This window comes from Sciurus carolinensis, chromosome 2, assembly GCF_902686445.1.
Source record: "Sciurus carolinensis chromosome 2, mSciCar1.2, whole genome shotgun sequence".
In the NCBI taxonomy this organism is placed as follows: Eukaryota; Metazoa; Chordata; class Mammalia; order Rodentia; family Sciuridae; genus Sciurus; species Sciurus carolinensis.
In genome coordinates, this window is record NC_062214.1 from 101727983 (window position 1) to 101750435 (window position 22453).

The following is a 22453-nucleotide window of genomic DNA, read 5'->3' on the forward strand; positions in this document are numbered from 1 at the left end:
GATAAAGCTAGTTACATTTAGAAAGGGAAGTAAATGTTAGATACTGTAACTCTTAGTTTAGTGTTTTATAGGTGACTTCATTGTCACCTATAAAGAGGACATGGTTGCTGGGTGTGGTGACATATTCCTGTAATCCGAGCTACTAGGGAGACTGAGGCAGGAGGACCGAAAATTTGAGGTTAGCCTGGACAACTTAGCAAGACTGTGTCTGAAAATAAAATAAAAAGTAAAGGGGCTGGGGATGTAGCTGAATGGTAGTGCACTTGCCTAGTATGTGGGAGGCCTTGGGTTTGATCTCCAGTACGGGGGGGGGGGGGTGGGGGGGGGGGGGGGGGGGGGGGGGGTGATGTGCATCCATTTCAGTTAATACTCAATTTCTTTCTTTCTTTTTCTTTTTATTGGGGGTACTGGGGATTGAACTCAGGGGCATTCAACCACTAAGTCACATCCCCAGCCCTATTTTGTATTTTATTTAGAGACAGGGTATCAGTGAATTGCTTAGTGCCTAGCTAAGTTGCTGAGACTGACTTTGAACTCATGATCCTCCTGTCTCAGCCTCTTGAGCCACTGGAATTACAGGCGTGAGTCACTGTACCCAGTAAATTACTCAATTTCGTCCTTCCTTCCTTTCTTTCTTTCTTTTTTTTTTTTTTAAATGAAGTAAAGATATCCTTAATGTGACACATGCTACGGAAAGTCAAGTAATCAGGGCATTCAGGGATTCTTTATAACCAGAGTAGCTTCCTTTTTACATTTTATACGTCACAGTCCCACATTAGACTTCAATTGAAAACTAAAGGATAGGGTTCTGCTTGAAAAATACTATAAAATTCTTACATGAAAGCAAGTCCTCTTTCTATGGGAAAGTTGCTAAGAATCTTTTTGACTATATTTAGCTGTCAACTATTTATGCAAATTTAGATTTCAAACTAAATTCAGTTTATTTTTTAAAAGGTATAAATATAATACAGTATACTGTCAAAAAAAAAAAAAAATAAGACCTAAAGGTTGGACTAGCACCCCATCCTTCCTTCAGGTAGGACCTCAAATGCTGCTCCAAACAGATAAAAAATATATTCCACTTTGAAATAACTACACAAGAATTTCAGGGCTGGGATTGTGGCTCAGTGGTATAGCACGTGCCTAGCATGTGTGAGGCACTAGGTTTGACCTTCAGCATCACATAAAAATAAATAAATAAAATAAAGGTATTGTGCTCATCTACAAGTTAAAAAAAAAAAAAAAAGAATTTCAGTTATAGTAAATAACCATAAACTCCGGAACTTCACTATAATATGTAAACATATACATTCAGGAATGCATATTTAATTAGGATCCCTCTCAACCATTTCAATACAGGGAGATTGTGAAAGTAAATCTATATCAGAAAAAAAGAAACCATCAGTTAAAAAATTAACTTCAGGTGACTTTTCACATACCTTATGGGAATAATGAGGATCCATGATCCGTGCAAGACCAAAGTCACCTATCTTCAGCACCAAGTCTTCAGTATTAATGAAAAGATTAGCTGGTTTGAGATCTCTGTGCAGTACATTTGCAGAGTGAATATACTTGAGCCCACGTAGCAGCTGATACATGAAAAGCCTGGCATGCTCTTCCAGTAAAGGGCCCTGCTCCAGCACATTAGCCAAGTCTGTCTCCATGTACTCCTGAACAATGTAAACACTGTTCAGTTCAGTAAGAGAGCCCACATCGTCTGTTAACTGGCTTCCACTGGGGCCAAGAATTTCAAACACTTTCACAATGTTATCATGGTCAAGTCTTCTAATAATTTTGATTTCACGGAGAGCATGTTTGACACTCTGGGGATCAGTAAGGACAATTTTCTTGATGGCTACTCTTTTGTCACAGTCATTGTCTACAGCAGAAAAAACCAAGCCATTGCCTCCACAACCCAATGGTTTTAAGTCCATATACCTAGAGCCCAGATCAAAACCATGAATGTTCATAAGACTTTCAAATTTCTCTGCCATTTTGAAACCCTTACTATTGCCTTTTCCTTTCGAATTGTTGAACTTGTGTAAACAAGGAAGAAAACTGGCATCAAAGGAAAGATCTTTCAAAAAGGGAGAAGAAAAATAATTATGCTTCCACAGCAAGATGGTTTCTTGATGTTCATTGCATATGCCAACCAGGCCTGTTGAGTTCCCCTCAGATTTAAAGCTCAAGAAGCTCTACTCATATTGAGACTTAAAAAGATTTCAGTACTCATAGTTCAAGAAAGGGGCAGCAACTCTGCAGACATTTAAAGAAAACACTCAAGAAACTCAAACGGAATGAAATGACATACTATGCACTCAGATATACTGTGCTAAACGATTTAACATTTAACAAAAATGTGAATAAATATGCACACAACAGGCTTCTATGAACATTCTCCTCACAGTGCAGATACATTCAGTGTTGGACTGGTCCTGAGCAGCATCATTCTAAGGTGCTGGTAAGCACTATTTCCGTTTTGCTTCTTTTCTTCCTTTGTTGCTATATATTTCAACAGGAAGCCCTGGCGACTGTTGGTTGACAGATGTCTTTTGTTAGTGATCAGGTGGCTCCAGCTCACCACAATCACAATCAAAGCTACCGTCCATCTTACTCTGATACAACCTGGAGGATGAAAAGAAGGGAAAGAGTCACCACTACAGAAAATAACTGTTTCCTTCAAATTTGTAAAATGATACAAACCAGCAATAAACCACTACTGGTGCATTAAACTTATTCATAGTCAAGTGTTAAATTACCATTAATCAAAAAGAACTTTCAAATATGCAATTCACACATGGCTGTCTGGACTCCAAATCTCACTACAAAACACTCTATAAAACTTGGGTTCATCAGGTTGTGCATTTCTTAATGCCAACAAGGATGGGATGGTTTCTCACATTTTTTTTTTTTTTTTTTTTTTTTTTTTGTGATACTGAGGATCGAACTCAGAGCCTTGTGCTTACGAGGCAAGCACTCTACCAGCTGAGCTATTTCCCCAGCCCCGGTTCCTAACATTTTAACAGAACTCTTTAGAGATTTTTGAGGGATAAAACTCTCATAACACTTCTCTAAATGAACATATATAGTAAGCCTGCAATGTGTTAGTTCATTAAAAAATGTTTACTTATTAACTGTCTATTGCTATCCAATGAACTAAGCAGTACAAGTAAGACAAATTTGCAGAACATGTTCTTTGATTTATGGAAGAATGAACTTGACCAATGAATAATCTATGTAAAAATGTTTAATAACACTGTCAAAAATCAAAATTAACCTAACATTTCAGAATGGGAAAACATTTTGAGTCTGTTAACATCAAGTCCGAGGAAGAATGAAGAAAAAAAATTTTTCAGACAATATTAGTGAGAGTTTAAATTACAGAACTACAGAGCAATCTGGCATAAGTGCATGAATGATTGAATGAATAAAATAACATATAACCTGGTCATTTTTCTTCCAGGTAAACTCCTTACAGAAATGCTTGCAAATAAATACATAAAATTTTTTTTGTTTTTGTAAAGGCAAAAAAATTGAAATGCCTAAACTTTCAAAATTAGAAAAACACAAATATAATTGAGTCTATACAGAATACTATATAATAAGGAAAACAGACATAAACGGTTGAAACCTCCAAAATACATAAATCAAAATCAAACTGAAAGCTGGGCATGATGGCACATGCCTGTAATCACAGCTACTGAGGAGGCTGGGGCAGGAGGCCTGGAAGTTCAAGGCCAGCCTCAGCAACTGAAACCCTGCCTAAAAATATAAAGGGTTGTGGATATAGCTCAGTGTGAGAGCACCCCTGGGTCAGCTCCCCAGTATTGGGGGGCGGGTGGTGGGAGGGGGACTATGATTCAAACTGCAAATAGAAATGTGCATGCTAACACCAATTATATCAGGTTCAAAACCATGCAAAATAATGTTATTTTATGATTACATATATATGTAGCAAAAATATTTTTTAAAAAACAAGAGATTGACAAATTCTAATATTCATGATAACAATCACCTTGAGGATGAGGAAAAGGATTAGGATCAGGATGGGTTGGCATTACACAATAAGCTTCATGTATCTTTAACATATTATTTCTTTTTAAAAAACTAAAGTAAGGCAAATTATTAAAATGTTAGAGAGCTAAGTGGTGTGTGTGTATATATATATATATATATATATATATATATATGAAGGTCATTATAGTAATCTTTCTATATTTTTGAGATACTTCATGATTTTAAAAATACAAGGGTAAGAAAAAAATAGCCTAAACTCCAGTAAATGGTTCCCTAGCCAGCCTGAAAGAATAAATGCAGTTGGGTTCTTTAAGTTTCTTTTTTGGGGGTCCTGGGAATTAAACCCAGGGACACTAAATGACTGAGACACATCTCAGACCTTTTTTTGTACTTTATTTGGAGGCAGGGTCTCACTGAGTTGCTTAGGACCACATTAAGTTGCTGAGGCTGTCTTTGAACTTGCAATTCTCCTGCCTCAGCTGGGATTACAGGCATGTGCCACTGAACCCAGCTTATTCAGTTTCTTAATGGCCTAACCCTTGAATCTGCAGATGCCTGCATCCAAAGTACCAAATATGAGACATTACAGAAAGTAAGTTGGTCAGAATTTCTGACAGATAAAACCAAGCAGAAAGAATAATCAGAGCAAAACAGACATGATTTTGGCCCTCAATAAATTCAACTTACTGTCCAACACGAGAGAAAGCAGTCTTATTTATTGAAAAGTACCTATCCTCAGTTCTTTTATAAATAGGAACACTTCACCAATCTGCTTAATATTGTGAATGAAATTAATAGCATAATAGTATTCTTTGTTTTACTGCAACAGAGATGATTTATTCTGTTTGGAAGTTTGTCAGCCAAAAAAAAAAAAATTTTTTTTAAAGTAGGCTCCTAGAAATTCTACAGCTTACCATTCTATGTGCAATGAAAGTATTATTAAAAATTAATACTTGTACAGGGCTGGGGTTGTGGCTCAGTGGTAGAGTGCCTGCCTAGCACTGGGTTCAATTCTCAGCACCACATAAAAATAATATAAAGATATCATGTCCAACTACAACTAAAAATATTTTTTAAAAAATTAAAATTTGTGGGCTGGGATTGTAGCTCAGTAGTAGAGCACTTACCTAGCATGTGTGAGGCACTGGGTTCGATTCTCAGCACCACCACATAAAAATTAAAAAATAAAGGTCTATCAACAACTAAAAAAATTTTCAAAAAAATTAAAAATTTTGAATATATTTTTAAATTTTAAAAAACTTCAGGGTGGGAGGGTTAGCTCAGAGGCAAAGGCCTGGATCTAATAAACACACATAAACACACACACACACACAATTAGTTTCTTAAAGGGCTTTAGTTAACAATGCATGTCCTTTTCTCTATTTTTTTCTTTTTCATTTTTTGCACCAGGAACTGAACCCAGGGAACTCACTTAGTCACTGAGCCACATTCCTAGTCCTTTAATTTTTAGTTTGAAACTTTGAAAATGGGATCTTCCTAAGTTGTTGAGACTGGCTTTGAGCTTACAATCCTCCTGCCTCGGTCTCCCAAGCCACCAGGATTACAGGCATGTGCCACCGTGCCCCACTTCTATTTTTTTCTATTTGTATACAGTTTGATACTTCTTGTTCCTTTCCAAATATCCTAGGAAAAGCCCATATTTTTCAAAAGCTCCAATATTGCTGAAATTTTACATTTCTAGTCTCCACCTGAAATAAAATGTCTGTTCGCACCCTCCTTTTTTCTTTAATGTATATAATTCATTAAGGTTCAGTCTAAGTTTAAAATTTTTGACTAATATACATTTTAAAGTTCTACAGACTTAAATAATAACAGTAAAATCTTTCGTAAGCTTCCAGTTCACTAACAGAGTAATCTAGTCAAACATAAATTTACTTTGCCAAAAACTACACCACCATTATCTGAAAGAAATGTGCTACAGGAGGAACTGCAGCCAAATTATGATCCATCATGAAAATAAAGAGATCCTTTACTCAAGACCCTCCAGCCACATTTGCCTCTAAAATTTTCGTGAGACCAAGACACATTACAAACTAGAAACAACTGCAAGAATGAGTGTGCCTTTTCAGGAAATCTTGGGACTCAGCACTCTCAGGGGTAGAGTGTGGGTGAAAATTGATAATAGGGAAGGTAAGAGGTTTGCATCTAGTCAAGAATCACAGATTCATTATTAGGGACTCAAATGATGAAGACTATATTGAAAGCCTTGAATAGTCTTTCCAGAAAGATGAGACTACTATAAAGAGAGAAGGTAACTGGCTGGGGTTGTGGCTCAGGGATGGAGCATTTGCCTAGCACATATGAGGCACTGGGTTCGATCCTCAGCACCACATAAAAATAAATAAAATAGGGCTGGGACTGTGGCTCAGTGGTGGAGTGCTTGCCTAGCATGCATGGGGCACTAGGTTTGATTCTCAGCACCGCATACAAATAAATAAAGTTTCATCAACAACTAATAAAAAAATTTTTTTAATAAATAAATAAAGGCATTGTGTCCATCTACAACTAAAATATTTTTTTTTAAAAAAGAGAAGGTAATATTCATCAACAAAACTGCAACTAAACTAGTTGTGAGAATTACGCAAATAAAATCTGGAGTGAAAAAAAAAAACATTATTAACAATAGCAGTGCTTGTTTAGTGATTTTACCTTATTGTTCTGTGCACAGAATCCTTTAAGTCATGAGATCAAATGTTTTTGGAACACCTTTTCAGTCAGGAGCTTGGAAAGTAAGCCCATTAGTAAGTAGGGTGTGATGTTGTACTCTGCATCATAAAGTGGATCCAGTATTCCCACTTCAGTCACACTCCATTTAGCAAATTTGCTAAGTATCTATTCTGTGACAGCCAATATACTGAGCACTGGGGATAAAACGATAAGTAAAAACAGACTGGCATTCTGCCCTCATGGAGTTTATGGTGTGACTGAGGACATGAAACAAACAAAAAGAATGCAAAGGGGTTAAGTGGTACTGAAGAATGGGTACAAGATGCTATGAGAGCCTACACACTGGGAAATCTGACCTAATTAGGGAGGTCAAGATATGTCTGACAGTTATTGTGGGGGGGGGGGGCTCTAATGATTGCTCTTAATGATCCCAGAAAGAAAATTGTTTCCTCCCTTATCACTCTGACCCTTAACAACAGTTAAATACTAAATTGTGATCTGTCCAATCACCTATGTCTTGCACATCCATCATGGAACTCCATGGCTGGACTACAGCATATAAGTACCACTCAAGTGGACAGGCAGATTACTGGTAAGAGCATTCTCTATCCACATCTGTAACCTGAAGAAATGCCCTATTTATCACATTTTCTCTGCCTTCTTTCATACTTAATTTCATAAAACAAAGTTCAATGATTAGACTCAAGAAAGAACGAGGTTACATATTCTTATTACACATTCTATATACTTAAAGGAGGGAAGGAAAAACAAGGCAGTAACTTAAAATGATCCTTTCCAGCATTTTTTTTTTTTTTTTTTTTTTGCCTTCAAATGTTATCCATTCCTATCAACCAGTGCTGATTCTATGTTGTTTGGAGAAGGATCATTAATTAATTTTGAATTAGTTGGCTCAATGTGGTTTTTAACAATTTGGTGAATATAAAGAAGTACAGAGAATGAAAGAATAAAGCTGGGTTTTTGTTTTACCTCTGGCCTTTTTTCAGTGATGCATCATAATGTAGAAAGTAAGAGGTCAGGCTGGGTACCAGTTTCCTAAGTTTATAAGACAGTTTGCTGAAACTGCACTGGCCACAACTGTTTCCTCAAGCTCTCCTTTCTTCTCTAAATTACTTCAAGTTCTGTCACCTGGTCTACCTTCCCATCAAGAGAAAGGCAGGTGCCCTGAGTCAATCTTAAGTGTGTAAGGTCAAAATGCAAAAGAAAAATAAAAGAACATCTTCATGCTGCCTAATCCCCCAATTCTGGAGAAACTGGGTTTCCTTTTCTTCCTAACCAAAACAATCTGGCCTGTGTCAAAAACGAAGTCTGAAGATGCAAAGTAAGTCTGAGGTAAAGATCTTAAACATAAAGCTTACGTTTCTCGTTTTCTCTCCTACCTTTTACTTTGCTGCTTTCTCTAGTTAAATGCTGACATTCATCATCTGACCTGTTCATACCCACTCACATCCCTTCCCTCACCCCTCCTACTCAAAGGTTCTTACGTATTTTGCTCTTCACCAGGGTGAAATAATTTGAGCTAACTGGAATCCAGCCAGTCTCACATCTCCTCTCTACTTATATTCATTCACCTAGAACTGTCTCAACCCTGGCAGAGAGGTATTGTAATAGCAAATTCATTCTTCCCTGAGATCAAGTCTAAACTCTCATAAAAGCTATGAAGTTTTCAGAACACAAAAGGCCAGGGCTGAAGTTTAGTTGCTTGCTCCTATGTTTTGTTTTGTTTTGGCACTGGGGGAATGGACCCAGGGATACTCTACCACTGAGCTAACTCACCAGTCCTTTTAATTTTTTATCTTGAGACAGGGTCTCACCAAGTTGCTGAGGTATGCCTCAAACTTGTAATCCTCCTGCCACAGACTTCCAAGTCATTAGGATTACAGGCATGTGCCACCGTACACAGCTCATATGTACTCTTGACAAAAGTTCTTGCTCCTAATGTAGGGTAGCCCAATTAGAAACCTTTTTAAGGATTTGGACCTCAAGGAGGCCAGTAGTATAAATTAATATCAGTGAATAATCTCGGGAACCTAGGAGAGAGGGGGGACCTTAAAACTAAAAGGCCAAAGCCTAAAAGACTCCAAAAAGACAACCAAGTACTACTCAGCTACAGAGACAAATTTGCAAAGTCAAACAAGGATGATGACATAGCTTCTAACAAAGTATTCAAGTTAGAACACAAAACACTAGTGCTGGGGATGTAGCTCTGTTATATTTCACTTGCCTAACTGCAATGAGGCCCTGGGTTCCATCCCTAGCACTGAAAAATAAACAAACAAAAGTAAAATAAAGTGCTGGGGTTGTAGCTCAGTGGTAAAGTTCTTGCCTTGCGCAAGTGAGGAACTGGGTTCGACCCTCAGCACCACATAAAAATAAATAAATAAAATACAGGTATTGTGTCCATCTACAACTAAAAATATATATTTTTTAAGAAAAATAAAAATGCTTGTTGGGGCTGGGTTGTGGCTCAGTGGTAAAAGGCTTGCCTGGCATGACAAATAAATAAAATAAACGTCCATTGACAACAAAACTATATATTTTTAAAAAATGGTTGTTATGTACATGTACAAATATGCCATAATGAGTTCCACTAATATATGGTTACAATGCACCACTCTTCTACTACCAATTTCTGTTTTTAAAATCACCTAAATGCTAGCCTGAATACACTTTAACATTAGGGGCTGACAATTGCCTTTGTCCACTTAAAAAGCCATTATAAAATACATACATTCATATACACATGTATATATATATTTTTTTCCTTTCTCTTTCTCTCTCTCTCTCTCTCTCTCTCTCTCTCTCTTTTGAAAAAGACACAGGGTCTCACTACGTTGCCCAGGTTGGCCTGTAACTCCTGGTTCAAATGATCCTCTTGCCTCAGTTTCCCAAGTAGCTAGAACTATAAGCACACACTACCACATCGAGCAATGTTTTTTGCTATTGCTCATCTCCAGTTGTTATTTACTGTAAGTTATCCATATTGAAATATCAACATTTCACACACCAGATAAACTAGTCAGAGACTCTTTAAAGACCCTACCAATTCTAAAAGTCTATGATCTACAAAAGCAAAGAACAAGTTTTTAACTTCATTGGCTTTGTTCCCCTGCACTTTTTATGATAGTATGTACAGAATGAAGGAAATGCAATTGAAACTGCTGTACACAAAACATTAAATACAATCCCTTATATAAACTTATGGCTAGAAAATTTTAAATAATTATAATAACCCTTCATTCCCTCTCTTATCTTCCTCTGCTTGAGCCTTCATTTAATTAATACTAAGGAAACATTGGCGCAAATGCAAGAGGACATGTGAGCATCCTATTTCTTCAAGCTCCTCTGGACATCTGAGAATTCCAACCAAATGAAAACTAACAGAAAATTTTGCAGCAGTCAGGATAGGTTAGATAACCCCAAAACAGCTCCCAAATTTTATCAATTTAAAATTTTAAGTCTTGTTCATGCCATAAATCCAACACAGATTTGTTATCTAAGCTGGTTAAAAAGCTACCAGTTCTACTACTGACAATGTGTACCACAGAAAAGAGGAAGTAGAAGTATCTCACTAGTGTCTAAAACTTCCAACCAAAAATAACAGAGTTCAATTCTAGTAACTTTTTATTGACCAAAGAAGGTCACATGGTCACACCTATAATCCCAACAGGGTCAAGAAGTAGAAAGAACCAAGATGTTTTTAACAGATTTGACTAAGATTCAATTCCACCCATTCATTAACATTTATATTCAACAATATTTTACTGAATGCTTACCATAAAACCAGGTAATGTTTTCAGTATTAACATATAATAGAGATGAACATATTTATTTTTTCAATTCTGACCTAAAAGAAACATGTGCCCCTGGAGCACAGCAATACATAGCAGATTTTTCTTGGTCCCCCTTAATATTTTACACCTTCCTTTTTCCTCTCTTATAGCATTCTCACTGGCTTGTCTTTTGCCATCCTTCCCTAGTATAATTTAATTCTTCAAATCTTCTATTCTTCATTTTCCAAGGCATCATCCCCCCCTCTTTTATTTGGTAGCTCTTCTGTACACATCAAAGGCTTGGGATTAAGTAGTTTTACTAGCATTTCCTCAGTATAGTCTCCTGTTATTAGTGGGCACTTTAAAAGCTGTACTGAACAACTTAATGTAAACAGCGTATCTTACGTGGTGGTAGAAAGTTTCACAGAAGGCTATGTCCTATCTACAATTTTTAAAAGAATATGATCACATTCTAACCTACCACTAGGGAACATCATGTGCCTGAAATCCCACACTCAGGAGCCTGAGGTAGGGGGACCACTTGAGTCCAAGAGTTTGAGATGAGCCTGGGGAACACAGCAAGACCCTGTCTCCAAAAAAATTGACCTAAGGATGCAAGGAACTCTAAATAAGTTAAATTCCAGAAAGGTCAAGCCCTTCAAGAGAATAGACCATGATCATTTTATTCCTGGCAAAGTGGGAGAACAAGGAAATTTTCATTGACAGGAACAAGGAGAAACCAACCAAGTTTATAATGAACATTTCATGGATGTAAGTGGACTCAGTTAATGGATTAGAATTCAGAGGAGGTCAATTTATAAGCCCCAACTGCCAATTCTTTCCCATGGGTCTTCAGTGAGTGCAAAAGACCTAATGGCAAGCCAGGAAAACTGAAAGAAAATTCCATGAAGCAGTGGGTCTCCACCATGTCCCAGGAATTCTGAATCTTCAGAATACGAACAGATACTCAAACTTTTAAGACTGGGTCAAAGGAAGGACCCAAAAACACAAGATAAGGAAAACCTGGGGTAGGGCTGGAATGAAAAGAGGTCTAAGATTTAGAAAACTGATAGGGCAGAGCAATGTAAAGAAATAATGAACAAAAACTTTCCCAAACTGATAGAAGACACCAACTTACAGATCCCGAAAGCCAATGAACCACAAGCAGGATGAATACAAAGAAACCTATACAAATGTACTTCAAAGCCGAACTGATGAAAACAAAATAAAGAATAATTCTTAAAGGCAACCAGGGGAAAGAGACATTATATACTAGGGAAGAACAGTAAAATGATGGCTGACTTGCTACTACAAATGATGAAAACAGGGCTGAGCTTGTGGCTCAATGGTAGAGTGTTTGTTAGCATGTGTGAGGCACTGGGTTCGAGCCTCAGCACCATATAAGATAAATAAATAAAATAAAGGTATTATGTCCATCTACAACTAAAAAATTTTTAAAAAAAGAAACAATGAAAACCACAAGAAAATAGAACATTTCAAGTGCCAAAAACAAAAACAAAAAAACCAACCTAGAATTCTGTATGAGGGAACTATCCTTCAAAAATGAAGATGAAATAAAGACATTTTCAAAGGGACAAAAGTGGAAAATTTTTTCTCCAGCATACTTTCACTACTTGAAATACGTGGTCCAAGCCTATAATCCCAGTGACTCAGGAGGCTGAGGCAGGAGGATTCTAAGTTTGAGGCCAACCTTAGAATTTAGGGAGACCCTGTCTCAAAATTAAAAAAAAATTTAAAAGGGTTGGAGATGTAGGTCAATGGTAGAATGCCCCTGGATTCGATCCCAGTACCTATCCCCCCCTCAAAAAGAAATGCCAAAAGCTCTTTAGAATTCAGAAAAATGACACCCAAATTTAACTCCAGATCTACAGAAAGGAACAAAAAGCCAGAACGGGTAAACATCTGGGATATATTTAAATATTTTAATAAATCTATATATTTACATTTCTTTAAATGACTACTGCTTAAAGCAAAAATAAAAACAGTATATTCTAGGATTAATATTATATGTAGCATATATAATTTAACACAAAGTACCAGAATGAGGTTAACATAATTGCTCAATTTCAAGGTTTACATTATCAGTGAAGTACTTTACAGTATTTAAAAACAGAATGTAGTAATTAATAAAAGGGTGATGGGTCATCTTTAAACACTCTCCCCTTTTGGTCACCATCTTTACTAGAATGTTTATCTACAGAGTAACAGGTAGAAAAATAAATAATTGCTAAATAATGATTTATTTTGTTGGTGTTTTGTTTTTGAGTAGTTTTACATCAATAATATAAACTAATATAGTAACATTTAAATATCAAATTCACTACTGACAATTCCAAATAAATTGGAAATTAATCATGTAGGGGATTTACTTATTTTGTTTTATTTATTTATTTTTTGAGACAGGATCTTATTCTGTTGCACTGGTCTCAAACTTGTGGGCTCCAGTGATCCCCTCACCTTAGGCTCCTAAGTAGCTGAGATTACAGATATGTGCCACCATTCCCAATTCACATGGCACATTTTAATCAAGATAAATACACCTATTTCAATGAAATAACTTTGAGGGGCTTTGTTTTCTGTCTGAAAAGTGTAGTTCTAAGATATTAAAAATTATATAATGGAATTTGGCCCAAGAGTTTTAATTTTAGGATTTAAATAACATGGTTGGTAGATATTTGTCCCATGCTACCAAGTAATTAATGAAAAAGTTATTTGCTTTATTATAAAGAACATGAGAACTTTCAATATCTGAATTTTTAAATGTAAGCAAAATTTTATTGAGACTGTATTATGTGTGAAACATTGTGCTGAGCACAGACCCTGATACTGAATTCCCACATCATCACAAAATGGGTCTTATGAGCTCAGAGTATTTAAATAATACATTCAAAAATCACACATCAACAAGTCAGGATTTGAACCAGGTTTGCAAATAAACCCATTATCTCTCAATTAACAATGTAACTTTCCATTTTTAAAATATATTTAGTTGTAGATGGACATAGTAGTTTTATTTATTTATATGTGGTACAGAAGATTGAACCCAGTGACTCACACATGCTAGACAAGCTCTACCACTGAGCTACAATCCCAGTGCAACAATGTAACTTTCTTATTGAGAGCTACAGTACACATCTCCCTCTATTCTCCAACTCTGATATAGTGTATTTCCTGAAGACAAGGATCTTCCTGCATAACCAAAACACAATCATCAAAATCAGGAAATTAACCAGGCACAGTGGCACATGCCTGTAATTCCAGAAGCTCAGGAGGCAGAGACAGGAGGATAGAGAGTACAAAGCCAGCCTCACCAACAGCAAGGTGCTAAGCAACTCAGTGAGACCCTGTCTCTAAATAAAATACAAAATAGGGCTGGGAATATGGCTCAGTGGTTGAGTGCCCCTGAGTTTAATCCCCGATACCTGCCCCACCTCAAAAAAAAAAAAAAAAAAAAAAAAAAAAAAAAAAAAAAAAAAAACCAGGAAATTAATACTGTTTAGAATACTACCATCTAATAAATTTCTACAATTCTCAGTAATCCAGACGTAAGGGATCCAGTCCAAAATCACACTACATTGAGTGCAATGCAATTTTTAATGTTCCTTTTCACTTTAGAAGTTTAAAGAAATCAAACCCTTTATAGTCTCAAACTTTTACTGAGCACTCAACATGTGCCAGACAGTATGATGATATAGTAAGGAATAATACTGTCAAGGTTCTGCTTCCACAGAACTTGCATTCTAGTGAGGAAAGAATGACAGACAAATCAGCAAACAACCTAACTTCAGATTTGACAAAGTACTATTTTGGGTAGCTGGAAAATGGCCATTTGAAGAACTAAAACCTGAATAAGAAGGTACCAGCATTGCTAAGAAATCAAAAAGAGCATTCCAAACAGAGAACACTAAAACAACGTAAGGCAAAACAAAACTTGCCATTTTGGAGTTAAAGATGCCAATGTAGCCATAGGATGCAGAACAAAGGGAGAAGGAACTGAGGTGGAAATAAGACTGGAAAGGCAGGAAGGAATACATGAGGCAGGATTTTGCATTTTATAACTAAGAGCAAATAAAAAATAATTGAATAATTTTAAGCAGGCAATCAACAAGATTGTATTTTAAAAGATGCTACTGGGAATAGATAGAAGAAGGTAGAAGTCAAGCAAAGATCAGTTAAAGGTCCTTCGGATATGATGGTGGCTGAGACCAGGGTGGTAGAAATGAAGGTATAAAACAGATCACTGAATATGAATAGATTCAAATGATATTTTAGAAACCAAGAGAACATAATGATGAACTGGCTGTGAGGACAAGGGAAAGAGAAGTCAAGGATAACACCAAGATACCATTTACTGATATGGAAAAGACTGAGAGAGAACAAAATGGGCGGAGTACTACTATGAACAGGTTAGATCTAGTTAGATAACTGCTTACTTTTTTAAAAAAATAAGAATATTTTTATTTATCATATTGGTCATTATAAATCTCACATATGAAAGGAGGAAAATATATAATATGTACAAAATAAATACTATTATGTGCCAGGCATTGTATAAGACATGGTCAGCAAAACAAAGTCCCTTCCTCAGGTGGGAGAGGTGGCCTTTGATCCAGTATACTATTTTATAGTGTTTTATACCACACTTATGTACTTAACAATTTATTGTAGGTACATTTCCATGCCATTTAAACTTTGGTTCAGTAATTATTTTTAACAGACTGCATTTTGATTCATGTATACAAATGGGGGACAACTTTTCATTTCTATGGTTGTACACAATGTAGATTCACACCATTCATGTAATCCTACATGTACATAGAGTAATATTGTCTGTCTCAGTCCACTATCTTTCCTTCCCCCACCTGCCCCATTTCCCTCTACACAATCCAAAGTTCCTCCATTCTTCTCTTGCCCTCCCCTCCCCTCCTTATGTATCATCTACTTATCAGAGAAAACATTCAGCTTTTGGTTTTTTGGGCTTGGTTTATTTCACTTAGAAAGATATTCTCCAACTCCATCCATTTACCAACAAATGCCAGAATTCTATTCTTCTTTATGGCTGAGTAATATTCCACTGTGAATATATATCAGTTTCTTTATCCATTCTAGATAACTGCTTACTTTGATAAACTAAATGATAATGTCAAGCAGTCAGCTGGATAATGTGTCTAGAGCTCAGTCAAGAAACATAAATTTGGGGATTATCCACATGTGGGTAGTATTTAAAGCAATGAGTTAAGTAAGACCACCAAGGGCTGTAGACTTTAGAAAAAGAAGAGGGGAAAGTAAATCTTGAATATGCTAAAACTCAGAAGTAGGTCAAAAATATAAAAAGGCATGAGCTAGGAGAAAATAAGAACATGTGTCATATTGCTATTGAATAACTGGACAGAGGAACTGAATTTTTATTTTGTTTTGTTAATTAAGTTTTGAGTTGCTCAGTCCCTCAATAAGTTGCTAAGGCTATGAACTCATGATCCTCCTGCCTCAGCCTCTCAAGCAGCTGGAATTCAGGCATATTTTAAAAAGTGAAAAATCTACAGTCTCTCCCCAATATTTATAAGAGGGGAAAATTATCTAACTGGTTCCAATTAGTTATTAAATAACAACTTAGATGATTTCAAATCTAGTGTGGGCAAAGATCTAGATATGAGCTGTCCAATATGGCAGCCACTAGCTACAGGTAGCTATTTAAATATATATTAATTAGCCAGGCATGGTAGCCCGCCTATATGTAATCCCAGCAGCTTGGAAGACGGAGGCAGGACGATTACTAGTTCAAAGTCAGCCCCAGCAATTTAGCAAGGGCCTAAGCAATTCAGCTAGACTCTGTCTCTAAAACAAATATAAAAATGGACTGGGGATGTGGCTCAGTGGTAAAGTGCCCCTGGGTTCAATCCTAGTACCAAAAATAATAATAATAAATATATATTAATTAAATTTCAATTAAAAATTTAATTCCTCAGGCACACTAGTCACTTGTTAAATACTCAACAGTCACACATGGCTAATGACTGTCACACTGACAGCACAAAATAGCACCACTACATAAACTTCTACTGGACAGCAATTACTCAACTTTCCATTGACTTTTTTTCAGAAGGGCCACCAAAGAGCATATCACAAGACCTGGGTTTTCCAAATCAGTCACTAACCATGTCTGGCATCACTCAGTGATGCTTCTTGAACTGAATGTGCATTTCAATCACTGGAAAGTCTTGTTAAAATGTAGATTCTACATTTGAGATAAAGTCAATTCTGAGCCTCTAACAAGTTCCCCAGTGGTGACAATACTGTTGGTCCAGGAATCACATTTTAGTGCTAAGGTCTTGGGTCTCTCTGGGACTCAGTTTCCTTAACTGTCAAAAATAATGTGTGTGGGGGCTGGGGAGATAGCTCAGTCAGTAGAGTGCTTGCCTTGTAAGCACAAGGCCCTGGGTTCGATCCCCAGCACCCCCAAAAAAAAAAAAATAATAATAATGTGTGTGGAGCAAAATAATATCAATGATCCTTCTCAAACACTAACACTTTATAGTTTTATCACTGTATAGAAATGAAATGCACATAAATTTTCACTCTCTGCAGAAGCAGAGCAGTCTCCCCTGAAGTAAAGGATGGGATTCTTTTTCTTTTTTGAATATTTTTTTTTTTAGTTGTTGATGGACCTTTATTTATATGTGGTGCTGACAATTGAACCCAGTGCCTCCCACATGCTAGGCAGTGCTCTACCACTGAGCCAAACCCCAGTGCAAAAGGTGGGATTCTAACTGTTTTTTGTTGTTTAAAAAAAAAAACCACTACATTTAAATGAAAATTCATGGGAAAATGTTAATTGCTATATATATAAAGACCCAATCTCTATACAATTTTTAAATAATAGTGTGCCTGAGCAACTTAGAAAGATCCTATCTCAAAAAATGTTTTAAACAGATAGAGGTTGAGTTCAGTGGTAGGCAAGCATGTGTGAGGTGCTGGGTTCAATACCCAGTACCAAGGGGGGGCGGATATTTAAAGGTAGGCATGTCTGAAAGATGATGCTTTTTTACACCCATAATCCCAGTGGCAGGGGAGGCTGAGACAGGATTATCAAATTCAAGACCAGCCTCAGCAACTTGGAGAATCCCTAAGCAACTTAGTGACACCCTGTTGCAAAATAAAAAACAAAAAAGGGTTGGGGCAAATTTCCATCAACAAAACAACAAAAACTATCATTACTAGGAAGGTTGAGGTAGGAGGCTCACTTGAGGTCAGGTGGTCAGAGACTACCAGAGCAACACAGGGAGACACAATCCTTTTAAAAAAAAAAAAAAAAGAAAAGAAAAGAAAAAAACGGGCTGGGGTTGTGGTTCAGTGGTAGAGCACTTGCCTAGCACAGGTGAGGCACTGGTTCAATCCTCAGCACCACATAAAAAAATAAAAAATAAAGGTATCGTGTCCACCTCTAACTAAAAAAAATACACTTATTTAAAAAACAACAAATAACATCAAAAAAAACACAAAAAACAGCTGGGCATGGTGGTACACCAGTGGCTTGGGAAGCTGAGGCAGGAGGATCTCAAGTTCAAAGTCAGCCTCAGAAAAGTGAGGAGCTAAGCAACTCAGTGAGACCCTCTCTCTAAATAAAATACAAAATAGGGCTGGGAATGTGGCTCAGTGGTCGAGTGTCCCTGAGTTCAATCACCAGTACTCACCCCAAAAAAGGACTTAAAAATAAATTGCCAACAACAACAAACTATCAGAGGGGGATACTATATTTCCTAAACATGCACTTCATGGAAGGAAAAAAGGAATGCTGGATTCAGTCCACAGCATTGTTACTTTAAAAGCATCAGCTCCACATAAAAGCAACTCCCTGGAAAAAGCCATTAGCTACACTAACTTTACTAATGTTTTTGTATAGTCTCAGAATACTGAGTAATAAAAATGCCCATTCTACAGGCTGTCTATAGTGTGATGTCACAAGCCACAAAACAGGCTAAGGGAGATGGTAGAGCACAACCAACAATGTCACACAATTTATTTTTGAGGTATCTTCTATATATTTTAACAGGGGCTCTAGAGTAACACAAGATTTTAATAGGCAATACAAACAAGGAACTGGACAGCAGTGGTGAGAAGGCTCACCATTTCATAAAGCAATACCATGGAGAAAGAAGATATCTAGTTTGTTTTTAAATTCTTAACTATGCAAGACAACTAATAACCTATATTCCAAACCAAACACTGTTAAATACATGTCTTCTAAGTAATTTGATACTCTGACAATCTTCAGTACTTGTATACTTGCATTTTTGTTTCTTTTAGTAGGAGATATATTTTTAAAGTCTGAATTAAATTTATTAAAATTCTCTATATAAAGAATGTAATAAAATTTCAAAATGTCTCCAAGGACTTGATTCAAATATACATTTTGTTCACAAAACTCCTCAAATAAATCATTTTGAAAAAATAAACCGTATACACACAAAACTTAAGGGATGGTGGTCAAGAGTTTTTTCTTCTAATTTTCAAAACTCCATGCTCAATCCTTTCTTTTTTCCTTCAATCCTATTTTTAAACCAACTTGCTAAATGTTGGCTGCTTTAAAAATCAATATATCTTACTATCAAGTTTCGATTTAAGTCCTAAAGTATACTTTATACTTTGGAACTGTATAATCAGTTTATCTTTAAAAGAAAAAAAAAAAAAAAAGAAAGAAACTAGTGCCTAATAACACCTATTTCAAGTTGTATTTATTTATTTATTGGTACTGGGGATTGAACCCAGGGGTGCTTAACCACCGAGCCACATCTCCAGACCTTTTTATTTTAATTCTGAGACCCAGTCTCAATAAATTGTTTAGGGCCTTGCTAAATTGCTGAGGCTGGCCCTGAACTTGTGATCTCCCTGCCTCAGCCTCCCAAGTCTTTCGGATTACAGGCATGCACCACCAACAGCACACCCAGCATAGCTGTCTTTATTAAAGGAGAAAAAATCATATAGATAAGAAAGCAGTATGTATAATCATGTTTTAATAATTCCAACAGAGTGAAATGTTCATGTTCAGAAGATATATCTGATTATTAACTGTGTTCACACTTTTACAACACTTATATAAACCAATTTTCTAGATTTTAGATAACTCTTACACAATTAATGAAAACATAAGCTCAATTTCTACCAACACCATGAAGTATTATCTATCCTTTATAAATAATCTGTAACAAATCTCTTTTAATAGTAGTCAAAGAACTAATAGCACCAAACATTTAATTTCAGCAACTGATCAGCAAATGATTTTACCTTTCCTCTCAACAAATGTTACACAATTCCACCTGTAGGGTATGCTTTATCCTTTTAAAATGCAATTTAAGAAGCCATTACTTTTTTAGAGAAACTGTTGTTCCTTCTCAGAGAAGAGAGAGAATTATAATATAGGCAGAAACATTTTAGCCTATCATTTAAAGAAGAAAAAAACAGTGTATAAAAAGAAAAAAATAGCCACGTAGCAGTCGTGGGCAGGATGAGTCATCATCCAACTCAAAACTTGCAGCAGCACTTCTAAAGCTTCCTCCTACCCGACCCCAACCCCTTCAGCAACATACCCTGAGTCAGCAAACCTTACTATTTTGTCAGTTATGAATTCTCACGATGCTTAAATGAACTTATGTAAAACGCTGCAACACTTTCAATGCTAGCACTTGTCATTAGAATGTGTGCTTTTTCTATTGCAAAATTAACTGTTCCTCAAATCAATCTACTCTGGATTCTTTTTTAATCACGATTAGTACACAGACTACTTTTAATCCTCTTCTGCAAATAATTGAACTCCAAAGCATCCTCACATATAAAGGTTTGGTGTGCGTTTGGTTTTTTAAGGATTCTCCATTTTTCACGTCTCCCTGCCCTAAACAGTCAAATCTAGTTGATAAAATAAGTCCTGCTCAAATCTGGCATATTTCCTAGATGACTGCAATTACTGAACTTAGGATACCAAAAAGCAACTTTACAAGTCTGATAGGTCAATTATATTAACAAACATGTAATTGGAAAATATATTCCTTGGCACAAAGCAAGCACTTCATAAACACCTATGAACAACTATCAGCTAAAGGTATCCACCCAATTCAAAATAATTTTTCAAACATTAAAAATCTGACATTTCCAAGAAGAAACTCTAGAGGCAGTTCCCTTATAGGACAGAGCCCTGTTTATATCTATGTTCTCTTAGTAAGATCATCCTGTCCATCTCAGTTTTCCAACGTTAAAAAAAAACAAGCCATGGCCAATCCGAATTTTAAGAAAAGAAACAGGCTAGAAGAATCAGTAATCAGAAAATCACTCTGAAGTTCTTTATTCTTCGTTCGATGGCCTGTTAATTTTTCCACCACTGGCAAATCATCTACATCCATTTAAAAAAAAAAAAAAAAGTTAATACAGTTAATACAGAGACTGACTTAAGGACATTTTAGCAATGAACACGAATCTTGCCGCTAATACAGTAGGCTTCTAATTCCACCTCACCAGTTCCGGTCACTGGACCTTTTCCAGTGAGCAAGCCAAAGAAAAAAGAAAAGAAAAAGGAATCAAAAAATCTCCTGCTACTCAGAGCTCCCCCATACCACCTGAAACAGTGGAGACCTATGCCAGTCAAGGAAAAAAAGGCAACCAAACACCTTGACTTTTCAACACGACTCAAGACTGATTAAAATGCAAAGTGAAGAGGCCAAAGTACGCTTTCCATTCGGGTACTTTTACAGACCACCACCTAACATCCAGAAGAAAAGCGAAGGAAAGGCTGCAGCGAAGAAGGAGGGCAGGAATTCCGTTTCAGACGGGTTTTTCAATACCTCGTTTATGGCTACACTCAAAACTTGGGCTGACTTCAGGGCTCCGAGACGAGCCGGGTGAGTGGTGCGCGCTACGTAATTTGCCGAGTCCACTGGAGACTTTGCCCGGCCGGAGTCAGCTGAGGCCGAGTCACCGGGGCGGGATGGGGGAGGAGATACGGGAGCCTTTTGAGAGGCAGCGTGCCAGGAAGGCGAGACTCCGCGCCACCTCACGCTCCCGGGGCCGCGCTCCGGGCCGCCGCCCCTCGCTCGCCCGCATGTCTGCCAGCCCGCAGGGCTTCGAACCCACGGAACCCGGCGCGGGCGGCCGCACCGCAGCGGGCGGGCGGGCGGGCGAGCGCCGCGCCGCACGGCCCCGCACGGCCGGGCCCTGCGCCCAGCGAGGGGCGTGCCGGGTGGGAGGGGCGCGCCGGCCGCGCAGCCAGCCCCACGCGGGGACCCCGGCCCGTCGCCCGCGGGCCCGCGAGGGGAAGCGGCGGCCAGGCCCGAGCGGGCGGGCGGAGACCGAACAAAAGCGCCTTTGTTGAGCGGCGGCCGCCGGAGGGTCACACACAATGGAGGAGGGAGCCGGCTCTGCCGCCGGGCCCGCCGCGGCGCCCTCCTGAGCCGCCCCACGCCGCGCCCCGCACTCGTACACACACACTCACGGGACTTCTCCGACTCATCGAGGGAGTGCGGGGCTCGCAGACAGCCCCCAGTGTCGGCTCAGGTCTCCGGCTGTGCTGGCGGCAGCGGCGTCTCCGAGGCTCTCGCTTTGCCGCAGTCGCCGCCATGTAACCCCGACCCGCGAGAGAGGGCGAGGGAGAGGGGGCGGGGCCTCTATGTGTCACGCCCCCTCACGTCACAGGCTCACTCCACGGGTTCCCCCGCCCCCGTCGTCTCAGCGCGCTTGCACGCGCCGGAATTTCCAACGCCCGTGACTGGGCTCTGCGCGCCACTGGGGTGGGTGGAGAAGCACGCGGGCTAGTCAGCAGCCTCGTGTGGGCTGTGCTCGCAAGTAGTCTGGGAGGAGGACAGACCAGATCCTGTCTGTTAAACCACCTGCCCGAGCGCTAATGCACAAAGTGACCTAACTCCTTCTGAGCGTATACTGAGCACCTACTGTGT

At 38.1% G+C, this 22453-nt stretch overlaps 1 protein-coding gene across 3 annotated transcripts in view; it reads right to left on the minus strand.

Moving 5' to 3' along the window:
* The window catches only part of Mapk6 (mitogen-activated protein kinase 6), a 36623-nt gene extending 14475 nt beyond the window's left edge, over nt 1-22148 (minus strand). Inside the window, exons 1-2 of one of the 3 annotated variants that reach the window (XM_047539898.1) lie at nt 21994-22148; nt 1440-2625 (exon numbers count right to left, since the gene is read on the minus strand). In XM_047539898.1, coding sequence (XP_047395854.1) covers nt 1440-1994 — 555 coding nt within the window. In that variant the 5' untranslated portion in view covers nt 1995-2625; nt 21994-22148. Of the gene's footprint in view, nt 1-1439; nt 2626-21346; nt 21495-21985 lie in introns of those variants that run through there. The other 2 variants (XM_047539900.1, XM_047539899.1) reach the window with 2 other exon arrangements.
* Between the last annotated feature and the right edge of the window lie 305 nt (nt 22149-22453).